Below are 18,475 nucleotides of genomic sequence, written 5' to 3' on the forward strand. Positions count from 1 at the left end.
CACATCCACGCATAATTTTTTCTTTTTATTACACATCTTTTCCAAATACGGCTTGAAATGTTTTAGTTTTGTATATTTTATTAATAGAATTTGAATATGAACAAACGCACATTGCAAGCAAGTAAGAAAAACGAAAGTTTTACAAGCTTAATGACGAAAATTCAAAAAATTATATGTTGGCTTATCGCTTGGCTTAACCTTATTGAGGAATCTTGGGTAAACACACACACACCTAGTTTTTTTATATGAGAAAACAAATAGTTTACAAACGATTTGTGTGATCAGTTCATATTTTGAAAATGACAGCGAGACGCTTTCAAATACAGCGAATAATTTCATATGTATCACTGTAGCGGCGTCGAACTCGAGATAAGAATACTCCCAAGTACTGAATGGTGGCTGTTTTTCAAGATTATCTACTCAACAGCAACTTGTTCGTATAACTGTTTTTTTCAGCAGTCCTGAAATACAACATCATATGGGTTCAGTGTTCACTGTTTTTAAAAAAGAATGGTTTTCTGCATCAATAAATGGTTTTGTGCCCAAGTAGAATGGGCTGATATTTGAAGACAACATATCTAGTTCCTAGGTTTCGGAATCTAGTCAAAAAGATGCATTTAGAGGTTGGTACTATATTCGCGTTTCGCAATATATATCCCTAATTACTTTTTTAAGTTAATCGATTTTAATGCAAAAAAAAATGCTGATATCAGATAGTAGGACATTCCCTCATTACTTATGGCAAAATTTTAATAAATATGTTATTTCGTCATTGTTATTTGTGTAGTGTTTCAAAAAAGGAAACGCGAAAAACATGGGTTTTTAACGGTGAAAAACGACCACAGTACCAGCCACCCAAATTGCTTAGGGTAGGGCACTCGGCGGGATTTTAAGTTTTGTGTGATCCAATTGGATTTTTCGAAGCGACATCTATTAATAAAGAATTTCACTTGCATTTGCCATTTGAATTGGATTTCCAATTTGATTTTCCTTAGACGACATCTATTAACAAGAAATTCAACTTGTGCATTTGCCATTTTTTCATTCCATAGGACTTTGCATTGTCAAAGAATAACAGAGAATTGCGAATAGATGAAAAGAGCAAAAGAGCAAAAACCAAGCTAACGAACTGAGGCCCCATCAATACACATAACGGCGTCATCTATTTTAAAGGCCATCGGGGTTAATCGACCGGGTTCTACGAATATGTCCTAATAACACATGGTTCGTTCCCACAAAATAATTTGCATGAAAGTAAGGAATGTACCAGATTAAAAATATGTTTACATAAGTCACTAATTTCGGATTTATGGCCTTTTCGAGATTCAAATGCTAATTCCTGTGTTTTTTGTCAGGTTTTACCATGCATAAATAAATCCCATTTTTACAGGATTTATTTTTAAATTCCAAATAATCCCAATTTCATGGCTAAATCATCGATGAAGTACCAAAATGCATGGTGTGCTTTGCACATTGTATACGCATGTACGCTTGGATATGTCACTTGAATTCCTAAAAACGCAGTGTAAACGGAGAGGATTTGTTTTTGGATTTAGTTAAATCAATGTAAACGTGATTTAAATCCGGATTTAAGGGTTCGATCATCTGTTTTTCCTTTATAAAATCAGCTGACGAGAGCCTTAAATCCGAATTTAATGAACAGAACGGGGTTTAAAAGAACGTTTTTATCTGTGCTTATGGTTTTATATATTTTTTCTCAAGTATTGGGTTGCCCAAAAAGTAATTGCGGATTTTTTAAAAGAAAGTAAATGCATTTTTAATAAAGCTTAGAATGAACTTTAATCAAATATACTTTTTTTACACTTTTTTTCTAAAGCAAGCTAAAAGTAACAGCTGATAACTGACAGAAGAAAGAATGCAATTACAGAGTCACAAGCTGTGAAAAAATTTGTCAACGCCGACTATATGAAAAATCCGCAATTACTTTTTGGGCAACCCAATAAATAAATTAACAAAAAGAAAAAACGGACCTTTCGCCTATTTTTCTCCATCGTTTCGCCGACCTTTTTTTATATGGACTTGTCAATGCCCATGGCGAAACAATTAAAGGTGGTCTCATTTGTTCCACAACCACAAATCATATGGTACAATACGCCATTTTGCCATCAAGCAAATTTGTGTGCGTGTATGTATACGTGTGCGTGTATAAGCGGATAATATGCGAGAAAGAAGATAACAACAAAGACAACGCATACAAAAATTTGACATCTTAATACCATCAAACCCGGCCGGCTGTTAACAGCTGTTCGCGTGAGACCACCTTTTTAAGGCGGATGTAAAAAGTGGCCTCACGCGAACTGCTGTTAACAGCCGGCCAGATTTGTTGGTATTAAGATGACATATTTTTATTTGCATTCTGTTTGTTGTTATCTTCTTTTTCGCTTATTCTCTGCTCACGTGTGCACACTTTCTGTACACGTACACAAACACATATCGATCAGCTTGATGGCAAGATGGTGATTTCACCATATGGTTTTTATGTTGTTGTACAAATGAGACAACCTTTAAAATAATTCAGCCATGTCGTACATACAAAGACAATGAAAACAGAGAAATTTTTATACTCTGAAAATTTGACAGCAAATGTCAAGCTTAAAGGTGTCGGTATTTATTTTATTTTTCTTCAAAGCAAGCCGCTCTGCCGAAAAAATTAATAAAGTCAAACTTACAGCAAAAAGAAAAGAAATAAAAGAAAGAAAGGTACACATATTGGAAGCTACGATTGCCGAAACCCTGTATACATGCACTACACCATAGTTTCCTTTACGGGAAAGGAAATAAAGCCCATTTTTAGAAAATGCAAACGAGAAAAACTACATGCCATTGAGAGCAGAATTCTGCAGCATGTTCTTAGATTATCTATATTCACAAGCGCCACCAACCAGCCTAAGTTTAAAAAAAATTATTTTATTTAGTTTATATGTTAAATTTTTTTATTTACATTTTAGATTTCTCTATTTGTTTTGTTTTCACATACAACAAGATAACAATGATCTTATAATTATCGTATGTGAGATATCAATGACATTCAACGTAGCAAAAAAATATGGATTTAAATAAGTAACATATAATTTTACAATTATAATTTTTACACATAATTTTAGTAACATTTACAATAATAATTAAGCCTATGTGCCAAGTTCAAATTCGTTATCTAGAGCACTTCCCCCAAGAATAGTTTTTACCCTCGGGGATCCACGAGTCTTTCCCGAAACGTGGATGACGTCTTCATACCAATTTTATCAAAATCACAGATGCCCCCTGCAAAGTAATTTTTTCACGGTAGCTTTTCCTTAATGTATCTTCTAAACACATTTTAACAAAATTTCCAAAAATTTCTGTACCAATTTCTTTTTGTCAAATTTTCATCAATTTAATGACTTGCCGCCGCCGCTCATCTTGTACATGATGACGCCGTTACCACAACCGTGATTCGGCTTCACTCTCTGTTGCGAATAAACGGAGAGAGAGTGAAAAAGTGTGGTTAAGTTGAAGTTGTTGGGGAGCAACAAACGGAGAAAATTACATTTTATAATAACAAACAAAATAAATTAAATTAAAAAACAATACAACCGGACCTGCATGAAGTGATGATCAATAGCAAACAAATAACATAACACAGCCAAAATACAAGTCGATACAAACAAAACAAGTGCAATCCCCCCGTCGTAGTCGTCATCATCGTCGCATATTCCTCCATATTGCCGAAAAAATAAAATCTTGTTAACAAAAAAAAAAAAAAAAACTGAAAAAAGAATAGCCCCACAAAAAGAAAGAAAGAATAAAACCCAAAAATATTTTGGCGACGATTAATGTAAATTAAGTGCGTGTGTGATTTGTGTAGTGGAAAGAAACAAAAAACCAAAATAGTAATACGGAAAAAGTGAAACACAAAACTGAAATTGGGAATAATAATCAAAAGACCTAATTTTGAGATTGAATTATCTGGTAAAATTTATAGTTGTTGGATGCAGCCAGGTTTGCATATTGTTTGTTTATAAGTAATTGTGTGCATTAAATTATGTTGTATTTCTGTCTGCTGCTGCTGAAACATGAATAAAATAAAAAATTCACTGAGAAAAAAACCACACAAATGAATTTCCGCAACACATTAATAACATCTTTCCCACCGAACAAAAACAACAATGCATACATCTCCATTTTGTCTGTTTTTTTTATAAAATTGTGTTTTTTCGTTGTTGGTGAACTCCTTTCCTATTCCTTAACCCTTGCCGCTGCTTAAATTTCACTTTGACTTTGCATTTTGTTTTTGTTTGTGTGTGCGTTTTCTTGCTACTTTACTTCTTTTTATTTGTTTTGTTTGTCTGCTATTTCCATTTTATTTTTTCTTTTGTCCAATAAGACCGACCAAAACTATTTGCTTGAATTTGTTATTTTTTCAGTTTGTCCCTCTTTCCATTCCTTTTTAATATCAGTTTTTTTTAGTTTACATTGTTGCTTTTCATTACTATGCTTTTTTCTTGTTATTTTGTATAGTTCACTACTTTTGTTTCTTTGTTGTCACTTACGCATGTATGTATGTATTTATGTAGTGTTCCTTTGACTTTCTTGCCTACCGCCTGCCGCCTGTCTGTTGCCTATCCCTGCTTTGGTGTATTCATTTTTATATTTCTTCTTCACCATCATTAATGGCAATTTTTGTTTTGCTTTTATTAAGTTAGGCAGGCTGACGGATCTACAGCCACCAACAGGACCAAAATACTTTAGAATTTTTCACTAGCCACCAAACTCTGACAACAACAACGTCATTTTTTGTGTGCGATTGGTGGCTGGCAATATTAAATATTTTTTCTCTAGAGTGCGCTTATGTGTGTGTTTGCAGTATAATTGCGCTTTCTGTTCTGTGGTTGACCACGACCGACGAAGAAAAACAAAAAACAGTAAGAAAAGCAACAATAACAATGAAAAGGTTTGGTTTTTTTTTTGTGTTGACGCGTCTCTCACTCAACCCATATGTGTTTGGGGGAGGTCAATCAAACAACCATAGTACTCCCCCGACCCCACCAAACAGTTTGTGGCTTATTGCATATCGAAGTTTATAGGGAAATTGGATTTTTGCCTTTTTAAATGATTTAGACTTTCATTTAAAAGCAAAAAATTTAATCAAGTAAAATGTGTTGTTCTGATTGTGGTAGGTGTAAAAACCAATAAAGTTAAATTAAAAAAAAAAAAAAACGAAGAATCTTAACTTTGTTGTTAATTGTTATGGCACAATTAATTATTATTGAGTCTTAGGAACACCTCTGTCCACATTTTCTTTAAACATGCCGCGGCGGAGTTCGTGGGATTGGAATCACTTCATTATCATGGCAGTTCTTAAGTCTTTCAAAACTTTTGAGGATGCATCCTTTTGCGGCTCGGCCTACCGTACTAAATAAAACGGGGCATATTGTTATTTAAATAAATATGAAAAAATGTCTGTCCCTTGCAGATTGTTCGTGCAAAATAATGCTTGGCGAATTTATGGCGCCAAAGAAACCTACTGCGATGCATGGTGATGATTCGCTTAGTACCGGCGATAACATCCCAGAAGATATAGCTTGGACAGCATGTAGTTATGTTTTCGCACGGGGAAGATCTTTGTCTCCTGATGGAGGTGGTCCACTTGAGAACTGAGGAGACGTCGCAGTTCGATGAGCGGCATTCTGCGTGCCACATAGCTGATGAAACCACACAGGCGCAACATAACCTATGGAGAACTTCATCGGGTCAATCCAGTACAGACAACCGGCTACCATAGGACTGAAGGGTTCTTTTTCAGCAACCCAAGGGCTGCCGGCAAGTGACTTGAGGACCTATTTTACTCTATGGGGTTTTGACTTCTTATCTCTAAATTCCCCAAACGACTGGCGACGACACAGCCGGCAGTCGGTTTCACATACAGGATCGGCCCGGCGAAGTTCTTCATTGCCAAGGGGTGCCGCCTTATGTACAATACACTGCTACAACAGCAAACAACAACAACACAGATAATTCATGGTGCAGTATTTCAGGCCTGGTTGGCGGGACGTGTTGGCGATGTCGTCAAATCTGTCGCATGCTTTCGATAGGTTCAGACCCACAAGGACCGTCCTACCACTAGCCTCCTAGGCTGATTGAAGCCACTGCAAATGTAAGCGGAGATGGCAGCAAAGCTGTTGTTGTGCTGTGCAATCCATAAAATGCTCGGCGAATAGAAGTTATACAACGAGTCTAGGGAGGGGTAGTCCCTCAAAGCTGTCTTCAATACAACAGTAGCCAAGACGTCCCTTAAGTCACTTGGCTACTGGTGAGAGTAGAGAGATCGATCTGTACAGCGTCCCAATGCATCTTGCCATGGCCAGTAAATAAGTCCTATTTGAGCAATATATTGCCATGGTGGATAAATATGTTCGGTTTGGGAGCGCATTGGGCTTTGGGGCGGCCACCCAACACTTGGCCCCAAACCTAAATTTCAGATTCGTCTCCTGCTCTCAAGTGCTTTTCATTTCATGAGTCAGATATTGTCATGGTTGGTCTATATATCCCTTTTGTTTATTGTTGGGGCTGACCTGTCCCCCTAGGCACCCCACCCCTGGGGGTGCAAACCTCCAAGATCTGGAGTGTTTGAAAATTGGGGCAAGGGTTGCGCCCTCCTTCATATATCTCACTCTGTTTTCCCCGCAAGACCATTTTGTGACATCTGTTAAAGTATCAAAAAAATCTCTTTAGCCGTTTCAGAGTCAATACGAAGCAAACAAACAAACAAAAATTGGTTTTTAATATACAAGATAGGTGCAGCAAGATGTAGATTGTGTTGGACATGTGGAGCAAATTATGAAACGTAAGATCATTTCCTATGTCATTACCTGGCTTAAGCGACTAGCAGACTCCGGCATTAAGGTGTGGCAAAACAACAGACTTGAACAAACTTAAGGGCATGGATTGAATAAATTTTGAATTTTGTAAGTAGCTCGAAATTCCTGACCTAGATTTTTTGAAGTTACTTTTTAGAGTTTAGAGCACACAACAAGCCGATCACTGCCATGCGCTATAGGCTCAGTAAAGGGATTTAGGGGCAACATATCTCAAAAATCAGTTACGACTCTAAAATCTTGACCCAGCGACTGTGAGGGCGCCAAAAAAGCACTGACAGAATTTGAAGTCTATATGTTCTATGGCACGCTTAATTTTAGCGATGGGCGTTGAATTGAGCTCACTATCCGATAAGCTAAAATTTTGCATACCGAACTCTACTAATGTCACCAACATCCACGCCAAATAGGCTTTAAATAGGTCCATAATCTGATATACCTCCCATATAAAACGATCTTCCGACTATACTTCTTGAGCCCCTGGATGGTGCAATTCATATCCGATTTGAAATATTGCACGATAATTTCTGCTATTACGTCCAATATCCAAGCCAAATATGGCCTGAATCGATCTATTACCTAATATAGTTCGATTCCGGATTTGACTTCAAATTCAGAGGCAGGTTTATATGGGGCTATATCAGGTTATAGGCCTAATCGGATAATAATTGCGCCATTTAGAGGCTCAAGAAGTATAATCGCGAGATGCGTTTATATAGGAGGTATATCACAATGTGAAACGATTTGAACAATACTTGGCGTATATGTTGGCGGTCATAGGAGAAGTCAGTGTGTGAAAATGTAGTCAGTTCTGACAATAATTGCGCCCTGTAGAGGCTCAATAATGCACTAGGAGATCAGTTTATATGGGTGCTATATCTAAAGGTTGACCCAATTTTCCTATTTAGGGCCAATTTGAGCGCATGAAACTTTATAAACATGAAAGTAGACATAATTACCTTTCAAATGATATAAACATATGGTCGTACGAACAAAGCTATGCTCCAAGTACCACAAAGAAATTTACGCAATCAACACATCAAAGGCGACACACTTTAGCGCACAAAATTATAGTCTGCAACAAGAGTTTAAAAAGATTTAGTTTTTTTATTACACACCTGTAGGAGCATTTTTCATTTATTTCATTTTAATACACTTTAAACTTTTTTTACTTTCAATTGTAAAAAAAGCCAAGCAATTAAACACAACCACTAAATAACTTTAACAGAACATTTCTAAAACAGAGTTGCCATCTGGTCCAACATTTTGTTTGTGGGCTTTCCAAACTCACGGGTATAAAACATCGTTTATACTTTTTGAGGCTTGCAAGTTCAATAAAGGAACTTTTTGCTCTGAAACTGGACATTGGGCCTATCGACCTCCATGGGACAGATTATAATCTGCACTTTCTTTTCAATCTAACATAACCTATCCTTACCAGAGAAGGTAAATTTCCTAGGGCATGCGAAAGTTTGTTAGGATCGGTAAGATTCGAACCAGGTATCCTCGTTAGAAGCCCCTGCTGACCAGCCTTCTCTTAGTCAATGGAGTGGGCGCAGCCGATCTATCGGTCGAGGTCTCAGCAGCAGACAAAAGGCCTAAGGCATGAACTACCACCGTAGCTATTGCGTCCTTGGAGTCAATTCTGAGCCTACTCCCGGGCTCTAGATTTTTCGTTCCACTGGAAACTTGGACGCAGACCTTCAAACGTCTAGTAGATAACGCTATTGTAGCTATCTTTGAGGGGTTGTCAAATTTCTTACATAAATTAGTACTTATTACTTGGTGCAGAGATATATGTATGTAATTACGAAGAGAAATAACAACCCATTTGGACCATTGAACGGTTCAAATAATTTAGCACTTATGGCAAAAGATGTGTGTGAAAATATATTATAATCAGTGTTGTCACTAAAGAAAATTATTTCATACCAAAATTGAAGAAAAATCCTACTAAACCTAACCAAAACCTACCAAATGTTTTACAAGCTAAAAATGGGGTATATGTTTTTTACCCACCACCGAGGAGTTGGCCAGTTTGCCATTACTAAACTAGATCGTCGTTATACTCATAGACGATCTAGACATGTATGTCCGTTTGTTTGTGGAAATCACCATGCAGCCTAAAGCTCAAAGTTGGCCTATATCCGATTTTCCGATAAGAAATCTTGAATTATTGCCTTGATTTACGTGAACAAACGTGACGAGTGTGAATAAAGCGATCTCTTAATTTAATAGTTTGAGCTCAGAAATGCCCTATTACTACCAATTTTCGTCGTTACAGCGAGATGCATGGACTATTCCACATTTGAGCATTGACCAGATCTGTATGCTATTGCCATATAGCTCTGTTGTCCGACTGATGGCATTGAACGCATAAAAGCCGCATTTCTTATACAGTATTTAAGATCCCTTAAAATTCGTACCAGTTGCAGTCAATGTCAGAAATTACTTCCTTTTTCCTGTAATTTGAAGCAATGACAACCGTTGTAACAGTATTTGGCTTCTCGACATCCATAGTTTTATTCTACAGTCCTAACGAAAACACAGAAACGAAGGAAAGTAAAATAATCTTGAATAATTTTTATGTTGGAAAAACCTACAAAAATTGACGTCATCAATTTTGGAGGAATCTAACAAAAACGTCAACACTGATTATAATATAAAGTTCACGACAGAGCGCCCCCTACTTGTCAAATATAAAATCATAATACAGAAAACCTAATGCAAATAATACTAACTAATAAAATTCTAATCAAATATGCAAACATCCTAATATGATAAGAGAAATTCAAATGCAAATTTGATGAACAATGAAATTCGAATAAAAATGAGATTAAAATAGAATTGGTAATAAAAAATAGTAATAAAAGATTTCTGAGTAAGTGGGGCACTGTGACTGACAATTTTTTCTGATTATCTCGTCCGTCAAATGCGGACGAGCTTACCTCTGAGCTACTGTCAAGAAAAGTTTGTATGTAGTCCTAAATCGAATGTTGTTGATGAAATTTAAATATTTTGTTTGTTGTCAGATCATTTTAAAAATTTGAATTAAAGGTGGGTATTAATTTCAGTTTTTACCGTGAAACTCCACATAAAAAAATAGTGGAAACATTTTCATTTACGTTCGCCGTTCATTGTCTTTTAAATAAATTACAATTCTTAGCAAATAAATCTCTTCCACTTGTATGTTTTATGATAACACTACGCAAACAACTCAATTTGCAAAAATGAGCGCTGGTTGTAAAACATATGATGGGGTTACCTATAAGCAGCGTTACCGTTGTACAACTTTAAGCTGAGTATTCTGTTCAGTATTTCGAGCGGAATGCTGTCAAACTCCATTAAAAAAACGTCGACGAAACATTGGCTGAAAATCGGAGGAAAAGTAGTACTCTGTTTAAAGTGAGGAAAATGCAAAGATCTATTATAGTGACAACACTTGAAACTATTGCCTGCATCATTTTGCTTGACTTATTGGTTTCAATGGTTAATTTTTTTTATTTAAGAAAAAATATATTTAAAATAGAGAAAACAATAAGTGCAGATAAAGGAATGGGTTTTGGTATGAAAATAACAACATTTGCTCGCTGTCAATTTCCGCTCGCGAAATAATTTAAAATTTCAGCGTTTATTCCGAAATCAGAAGAGAATACTAACTCTTTGTATCAAATTTGACACTTTTTTTGGACGATGCCACTTGTGTGCCTTTCCCATCTACTTGTGCCACTTGTTCGAAAATACAACTATGTAGCGATTATCTATTGTTTGTCGTCCAACAAATCGCATATAAATGTTAAATTTTTCGAAAAATTTAAAATTTTTGAGCTGAACGAGAGTAAGTGGACAAAACAAAAAAGTAAAGTTTGTTTATATTTGTGAAATATATCACTTAAGCATTTAAATACCCACCACCGCAACTCGCCAAAACATTTATTTTAAATCCTACAAATACATGTTCTGTATATCGTATATCGATTTTGCGAAATTCGTTCGTCCGTCCAAATTTGAATTTAGCTTTTTGGTTTCAAAAAGTCTCGACCGAAAACCTAGGATTGATTTACGGTGGTGGAATCTAAGATTCGGATCGACCGATCTTATCTTTTATACACATTTTTATGTTATGTATAAAAAAAACTCAATTTTTTGTTTTTGTTATACACGTTTTATTTTTTATGAAAAATATTGTGCCAAATTTTAGACCAATTTCAAAAAGTTTTTTATGTTATTTATATAAAAAGCTTTTTTTGTTACTCCTAGCATTTTTTTTAATAAAACCTAAAAAATGTGCAATTTTTTGTGCCACTTTTTTTACAAGTGACATTGTTTGTGCCACTATTTGAAAATTTCCAACGGTAACGCTGCCTATAAGTCTTGTTGTTGTAAAAACCCATTTTTGAGGATTTCGAATATGTTTTGTGGTAACTTTCCACAGTAAACGAACTTAATACCTACATTTAATGTTAAAATGACACAGAATTTTTCTATTGATATGATCCTAAGTTTGTCAAAAAAATCTTGATTTCTTCTCTTCTTTTCTTTTGTATGTAAAAAAGTGTATGTGGTATGTACATAGCGAAAAATCTTTAGTTTCTTAACTTATTCTTCCTCTCACATATTATTTTTCCTGTAGTGTATGATATATTTGATTGGAAATTTTTCAAGAGATTTTTCATTTTCTCCATTAAAAAAATTAGATTCTCGTCACAACTCTTACACACACATCCACACAATCGAAAACACAGAATCAATTATTAACAACAACAACGTATGCATCACAATATCACAAGCTAGATACTCTCTCCAACTCTTACCAAAAATAAATCTCCGCTATCTGATTGAAACAAAACAAAACGAATGGAATCTCTTTCTTGCTGATCTGATACACACCATATTTAAGACTCAATATAATATTTTCTTTAATATTATTAATCGATCAACAACAACTTTATTAATATTCTTTGCAGAGACGCTTATCATCAGGCGGTTATTATGAAAGGTTATAATTTATTCAATCATAACAAATCTCTATCTACATACATTTAATTTTTTTTCCTTTATCGAAAATAGCAAAAAAAAATTTATTTTGGTTTGAACAAAGAAAGATAAATAATCTCGATCTATTTTGTTGATCTTTATTCAAACTTCTCTTTAAAAATATTTGTTTTATACTTAATATATTTCATTAATGTTTTTTAATAATAATTTCCTTTTGTTTTTTATTAATATAATAATTATATACAAAAATATTTTCTTGATATGAGTTTCAGGAAAATGCAAACCGGTTTGGGATTGAATTTTTATTGAAGAAATATGGCACCATGGCACCATGGCTCAATATTTAATGTTCATGGGGCCTTTACACTTTTTGTTTTTGGCAAGTAATGCAACTTCTATTAGTGAATTCTGCATCAAAGCAGTTTGGCTTTAATTTCAAATAAATAACGCTGACAGATACATATAAAAAAATTTTTGTTCTCTAAAAGTAATTAGCTGTTTATAATGGTGGATTTTTCCATAACTACAGGTTAGGTTAAAGGATAAGTTTCATTGTGTCCGCTATACGCCTTAAAAAATACATGCATTGGGAAAAAGTACAGCTACTAGACAGGGTTGTCGAACGTGGTTAATGTGGCAATTGTATAATAGAGGCGTTTTCGCAATAAATACGAATCAAATACAACATACCAACGGACGGCCCTTGAAGCCATCACACCTAATAAAGATGAAACGCATACCATAGTGGTTGGTGTGTGTTGCTATCTCTGGCTTTCCTTTTCCATATGCAAAGAAAAATCTCCGACCATTGAGCTCGTAAGAAAAACAAACAGAAATTGCAAAATTTAATGATGTTCGCCCTAGCAGGCAAACAACTTGAAAATGAAAAGCTCCTTAACTTTAGCTGTGCAGGTCAAAAGCCAAGTACTGGCTTTCTTCGCAGAGAAAATGCCCATTAAATTGTTGCGAAATTCGACGGTCTCTATTTTTCTCCAGAAACACACATAACAAATAGAAAAGAGTTATAGTCCGATTTTGACCAAAAATGATTTGAATGCTGAACATTGTAGACGGCATTGTGTAATATTTCAGTCCATTCGGATAAAAATTACGCCTTGTAGGGGCTCAAGAAGCAAAATCGGGATGTCGGTTTTTATGGGAGCTGTATCAAGCTTTAGATCGATTCAGACCTTATGCGACACGTATGTTGAAGATCATGGGAGAAGCAGTTGTAGCGGCGCAAGAAGTTAAGATCCAAGAGCGGTTTATATGGCAGCTATACCAGGTTATGAACCGATTTGAACCATACATAGCGGAGTAAACATGGTCCGAAAAGCATTTGTGCAAAATTTCAAGCGCCTAGCTTTACTCCTTCGGAAAATAAGAGTGCTTTCGACGGACAGACGGACGGATATGGCTAGATCGATTTAAAATGTCATAACGATCAAGAGTATATATACTTTATGGGGTATTATATGCATATTTCGAGGTGTTACAAACAAAATGACGAAATTAGTATACCCCCATCCTATGGTGGAGGGCATAATAACAACAGTGTTGAAGCAGAGTCGATTGTTGACCATTTCATGACATTTCATTACATTTGCAATTAAATGCATTTTCTTCGTCACCATTTTTCATAATGCTTTTTAACAGCTGTTCGGACGAAAAGTCGATGTCGGCTAGGCTTAAAGTTGGATTTCCGACCTTTTGGGAGTCAAATGACTTATGCGACATTTCAATATTAACACTTTTTTACGACTTTTTGCTTAAATGTTTATACAATTTGTAGAAAAATATTTTTAACTGAACGGGGAAAAAATCCCAAAGCGTGTCTGTCTCGTAGTTTCTTCTTTACTTTCAAACTGCTTTACGAGATATCTGGCTCGGCTCTTAATTTTGATGTTTTCTGTCTGTGTGATCCGCCAGGTGTTTATTCGCATGACTTTCTGGCTGTAGCAACTTCTTTGATTCTCATAAGAGAACGTACAATAGAAAGGATTTCTCTCAATTTTACTAAAGGCAAAGAGGTAAAGGTCGAAGATCACTTGACAGATTTTCTCGCTTTTTGGTCTAAAAACGTTCTTCTCTATTTTTGCTGAAGTTCAAGTGTCAGCTAATGTCACACTGCAAAGTCTTTCTACTTTTGCAGAGAAACCAGACACAGACATGGATTTTTTTCCACTATGGTATACGACTTCAAAAACCCGCATTCACTTGCCTTTCTCAGACTATGCGACTATTGCCTTTCTCAGACTATGCGACTATTTTTTTGAGAAAACGACTTTTTTGTGCGATTTTTTTTTAAGAAAAATTTACTTTTTGTGCGACCATTTTAAAATTCAAAAGGGTAACCCTGCTTCCCAAAATTGGTCACATTTGTCAACTTCTTTGGACGTTTTTTTATATGAACGCAAAAACTGAAAATTTCTTCATGTGCAATGGGGGCAATTCGTTCGTTCAAGGGGCAAATTCAGCCAGTAGCTATTCACCTGTTACCGTGTCTGCATGGATGTTGATCTCGAGGTTCTTTCTTGTAGGGCTGAATCTCACGCTCTAGATCATGTAGATCCACCTTAAGGCTTATGGGTGATGGATACCTATCCACAAGTTGATGATTTCAATTGGTCTCCGCGATGACAGTCCAGAAGCCATTGGTTAGGTGAAACCACGATCGTACAATCCGCATAGATACAAACTCAATGGAATAGAGGATAGGTTAGGTTAAAGGCTACTCGCCTGGTAACCGCAATTGCCAACCACTTCACTCAGAGGCCACTAGGGAAATTTTTTTATCCTAGTAAGAAAAGGAAGGGGCGAGAAGAGAGAAACGAAAGCCAATAGAAAACCAGTAAGGAAAAGCAAATGTCGGTCGGAGCCGACTGTATAATATCATACACCTACACTATAATACAAAGTGAGAGCTATATCTAAATCTGAACTAATTTTTTTCAATTTCAATAGGCTACGTCTCTCGGCCAAAAAACATGGACGTACCAAATTTTAAGCCTATTAGACCAAAATTGCGACCTGTAGTTTGTACACAAATTAACATGGACAGACGGACATAGCTTAATCGAATCAGAAAGTGATTCTGAGTCAATCGGTATACTTATCAATTCGTACCGGATTGACCTGATGTAATCCTTCATCGGCAAGAGTTGCCGCCTCAGTGTGCAACACACTGCTTCAACTACAACAAAAACCCTGTACCACAGTGGTGGTGTGGGGTATAAATATGAGTAGAAACTAAAAAGCCGACATAGAGACCGAAAGAAGTCTCACCGACTAGAGGCCTGCCCCGTCAACCATACCAGACCCTTGTAGAATTCCAGAATGAATCGGGTGTCAAACGACTGCAGAGACCTCAATGAAGAGAAGAGGTGTTCACCCATAATCCACTGAATCTGCTGAAATCCTTATCTTCCCGCTTCGTTACCAGCCACCCCTGATGTCCCAAACCCAGCGGAATCTGACTGCAAGCTCCAAACGTCCTAAACGTTCCTTGCATCTCCCGATAAGCCTCGGATTCTGGTCAGTCAGGCGGCGCTGAACACCGTGACAGTGATGCCAACAATTTGACAGCAATAGCGTAACAAAAATTGTAAAAAAGAGTAAAAAGCACTTAAATTTTTTGAAAATGTGTTTATATAATTTAAGTGCTGTATTCCCATATATATGCAGTGCATTGCACAGGCAATTAGGAAAGTTAAGGTTGGGAGGGAGGAAAGAGTAGTGTTTATTGATATTCGTCTTAAATTTCTGAACGTCAATGTTGGAGGGAAAGACGTTAGCCGCGGGTCGATTCTACATACCAATGGTTCGGGCGAAAAATGAATTTTCTCGGTAATGGATGGTTCGGTCGACTGGCCAATCAATTACAAACGGATGTGAGTTCCTGGCAAGTCTTGTATTCCTGGTGAACATCCTGACATCAGCTATAAGAAGACGAATATCCCTGGAACACATATCCAGAGCCACGACCTTACTCTCACCAAACTGATGGATAGAGCTACTCCAACGTTCCGACAGAAATGTCATTAGATCTCCCGTAGAGTGATGATCCTGAGTCCGCTCCTGACTCAGGATCACATTCAAGGACCTAAGGATCGCGAAAACCTCGGGCTGAAAGACACTCCATCCATACAGAAGTATATGTGATTCCCAAATTCCTAGGAATTCAACAAAAACCCCTGCCACGGTGCCCCCATCACGGTTGGACCCATCCGTGTAGACAGAGGGACCAAAGAAGCCTGCACCGGAAGACAACCTCCAGGTCGCCATCGAAGAAATATCCGCCCGGCACATTGTCCGTCGCGTCACCAATTGCGTGTAGTCGTCCCACGCCAGCGGACCCCGCAGTACAAAAAAATGCCTGATATCTAAAGAGCACCATGTCCCTGAATAGAGGATAGGTAAAGGTTAAATAGTGCCGGAGATATAACCCCGCCTTGGGAAAAAACCCAGTTATATTCTACGGGGTTTCGACTTTTTACCTCTAAATTCCACTAACGACTAGTGACCACACAGATAATTCTTGACCCCTATAACTTATTGAATGTTCCTTGGCAAATTTGCAGACGTTTAGGCCACCGCAGACGTTTTTAACGTGTGTAAGCTGCGGCAAATGCCATGAACGTAATTCGCTATCTAACGTTGCATTCTCGACAGGTGAAGGGAGATGTTGACATAGGGACAAGTACCAAGAGAATAGAGTTGACAAATTATCGATAATCGCAACATTCGGTATTTTCGATATTTCTAATAATAAAATACGGAATTCACCGTAGCGCAGAGGTTAGTATATCCGCCTATGACGCTGAACGCCTGGGTTCGAATCCTATCGAGAACATCATAAACAATTTTCAGCGGTGGTTTTCCCCCCCTAATGCTGGCAAAATTTGTGAGGTTCTATGCCATGTAAAACTTCTCTCCAAGTCTCTCGGACTCGGCTATAAAAAGGAGGTCCCTTATCATTGAGCTTAAAAGTTAAATGGGACTGCACTCATTGATATGTGAGAAGTTTGCCCCTGTTCCTTAGTGGAATCTTCATGGGCAAAATTTGCATTTGCTAATAATAAAAATCGATACTATCAGTAATTTCCCATTACCTATATTTTAAACAAAAATGAGAAGTAAAAAATCAGGAGATCGATTTATATATAAGCAATATCAATGCATAGACCCGGCACGGGATAACAAAATTTGAGCTCCGAATTGAGTGGTGTCACCGTTATCACAAGAAGCGTAGCTGGGAGCAACTTGGCGCGTCCACACCGCTGATTGTCCACTTGATACCGGACAATCAGCGGTATCAAGTGGAGAGTCTCAGTGAGAGGCTGGGTGGCACTGGCTCTTGCATAAATACTGAGTGCCTATGATGCTGGATATGACAAGGCGAGGTATTGGCGCCTTTAAATAACCAATGGCCATCATGTTCCAACGGCGATTGGTCCCATGGAACGGAACGAACTTGTTCACCTAGAAGGGTTGGACGAAAGTCGCTACTTGCACATGCGAATGTGGCTACAACAACAACAACAGACGAAACCAAAACCAAATTTAATGAAGTTAAGAAAAAAATCAAAGTACAACTTTTTAACACAATCGGATAAAAATTGCGCCCTCTATAGGCGCAATGTATCTTAAAGGCTACATTTAGTTTCGGATCTCTTATTTTTGTTACATTTTGCAAAACAAATTATTTTATCGATAGAGGAAAAATATTGGGTTGCCCAAAAATTAATTGCGGATTTTTCATATAGTCGGCGTTGACAAATTTTGCTTGTGACTCTGTAATTGCATTCTTTCCTCTGTCAGTTATCACCTGTTACTTTTAGCTTGCTTTAGAAAAAATGTGTAAAAAAGTATATTTAATTAAAGTTCATTCTAAGTTTTATTAAAAATGCATTTACTTTTTTTTAAAAAATTCGCAATTACTTTTTGGGCAACCCTATATTAACCGATATTTAGAAAAAAAATATCGATAGACAGAACCGTTGTATGACTTGGATTGATTAGTTTCAGACCTTGGCTATTATGTGCGGTGATAGCGGCCAAAGCATTCGTCAAGCCATGTTATTTACGAAATTCATGTTGATGCCTGACTATTGAAAGGGTAGTTGTGCTTCAAATATTTGAACTATTGATGAGAAAAAGTACCCTTTTAGGTCTGTACGATAGGGTGGGCGGAATTTTTGTTTATCGGCTCTATACCATGTATGCGATGAATATATCTCCGTGGAAAGCTCCACGTTGTTCACCATTCAATTTATTGGGCATCGGTGGTTTTCCCCTCATAACGCTGGTGACTTTTGTTAGGTACTATGCCATGCATAGAAGGCATGTACAAATTTCTGCCCAAAGATATATATACATTTTTGCATTGAACGTGGATTATGTAAAGGGTTTATAGAATGTAGCAAAAAGGCGATCAAGCCTGTGTAGAAAAACTGTCCATATCCCTAGCTTTAGATCATTTAGATGCAAATTTAAGCGACAGCTTTAGTTTGTAGTTATACTATATGCTGAGGAGAAATTTAAAAAAATCGCTTTTGCCGTTCTACATATAAACGCTTGTTTTAGACATGATATTAAGCACT

General features: G+C 36.8%; 1 protein-coding gene across 1 annotated transcript in view; it reads left to right on the forward strand.

Moving 5' to 3' along the window:
* The first annotated feature begins 3,468 nt into the window (after nt 1-3,468).
* The window catches only part of LOC106088732 (CCR4-NOT transcription complex subunit 6-like), a 193,398-nt gene continuing 178,391 nt past the window's right edge, over nt 3,469-18,475 (forward strand). The window contains exon 1 of the mRNA XM_059363787.1: nt 3,469-3,999. Within this exon, the coding sequence (XP_059219770.1) occupies nt 3,990-3,999 (10 nt within the window). The 5' untranslated portion in view covers nt 3,469-3,989. The remainder of the gene's footprint in view (nt 4,000-18,475) is intronic.

The sequence above is a fragment of the Stomoxys calcitrans genome, chromosome 2 (genome assembly GCF_963082655.1).
Source record: "Stomoxys calcitrans chromosome 2, idStoCalc2.1, whole genome shotgun sequence".
Classification (NCBI taxonomy): domain Eukaryota; kingdom Metazoa; phylum Arthropoda; class Insecta; order Diptera; family Muscidae; genus Stomoxys; species Stomoxys calcitrans.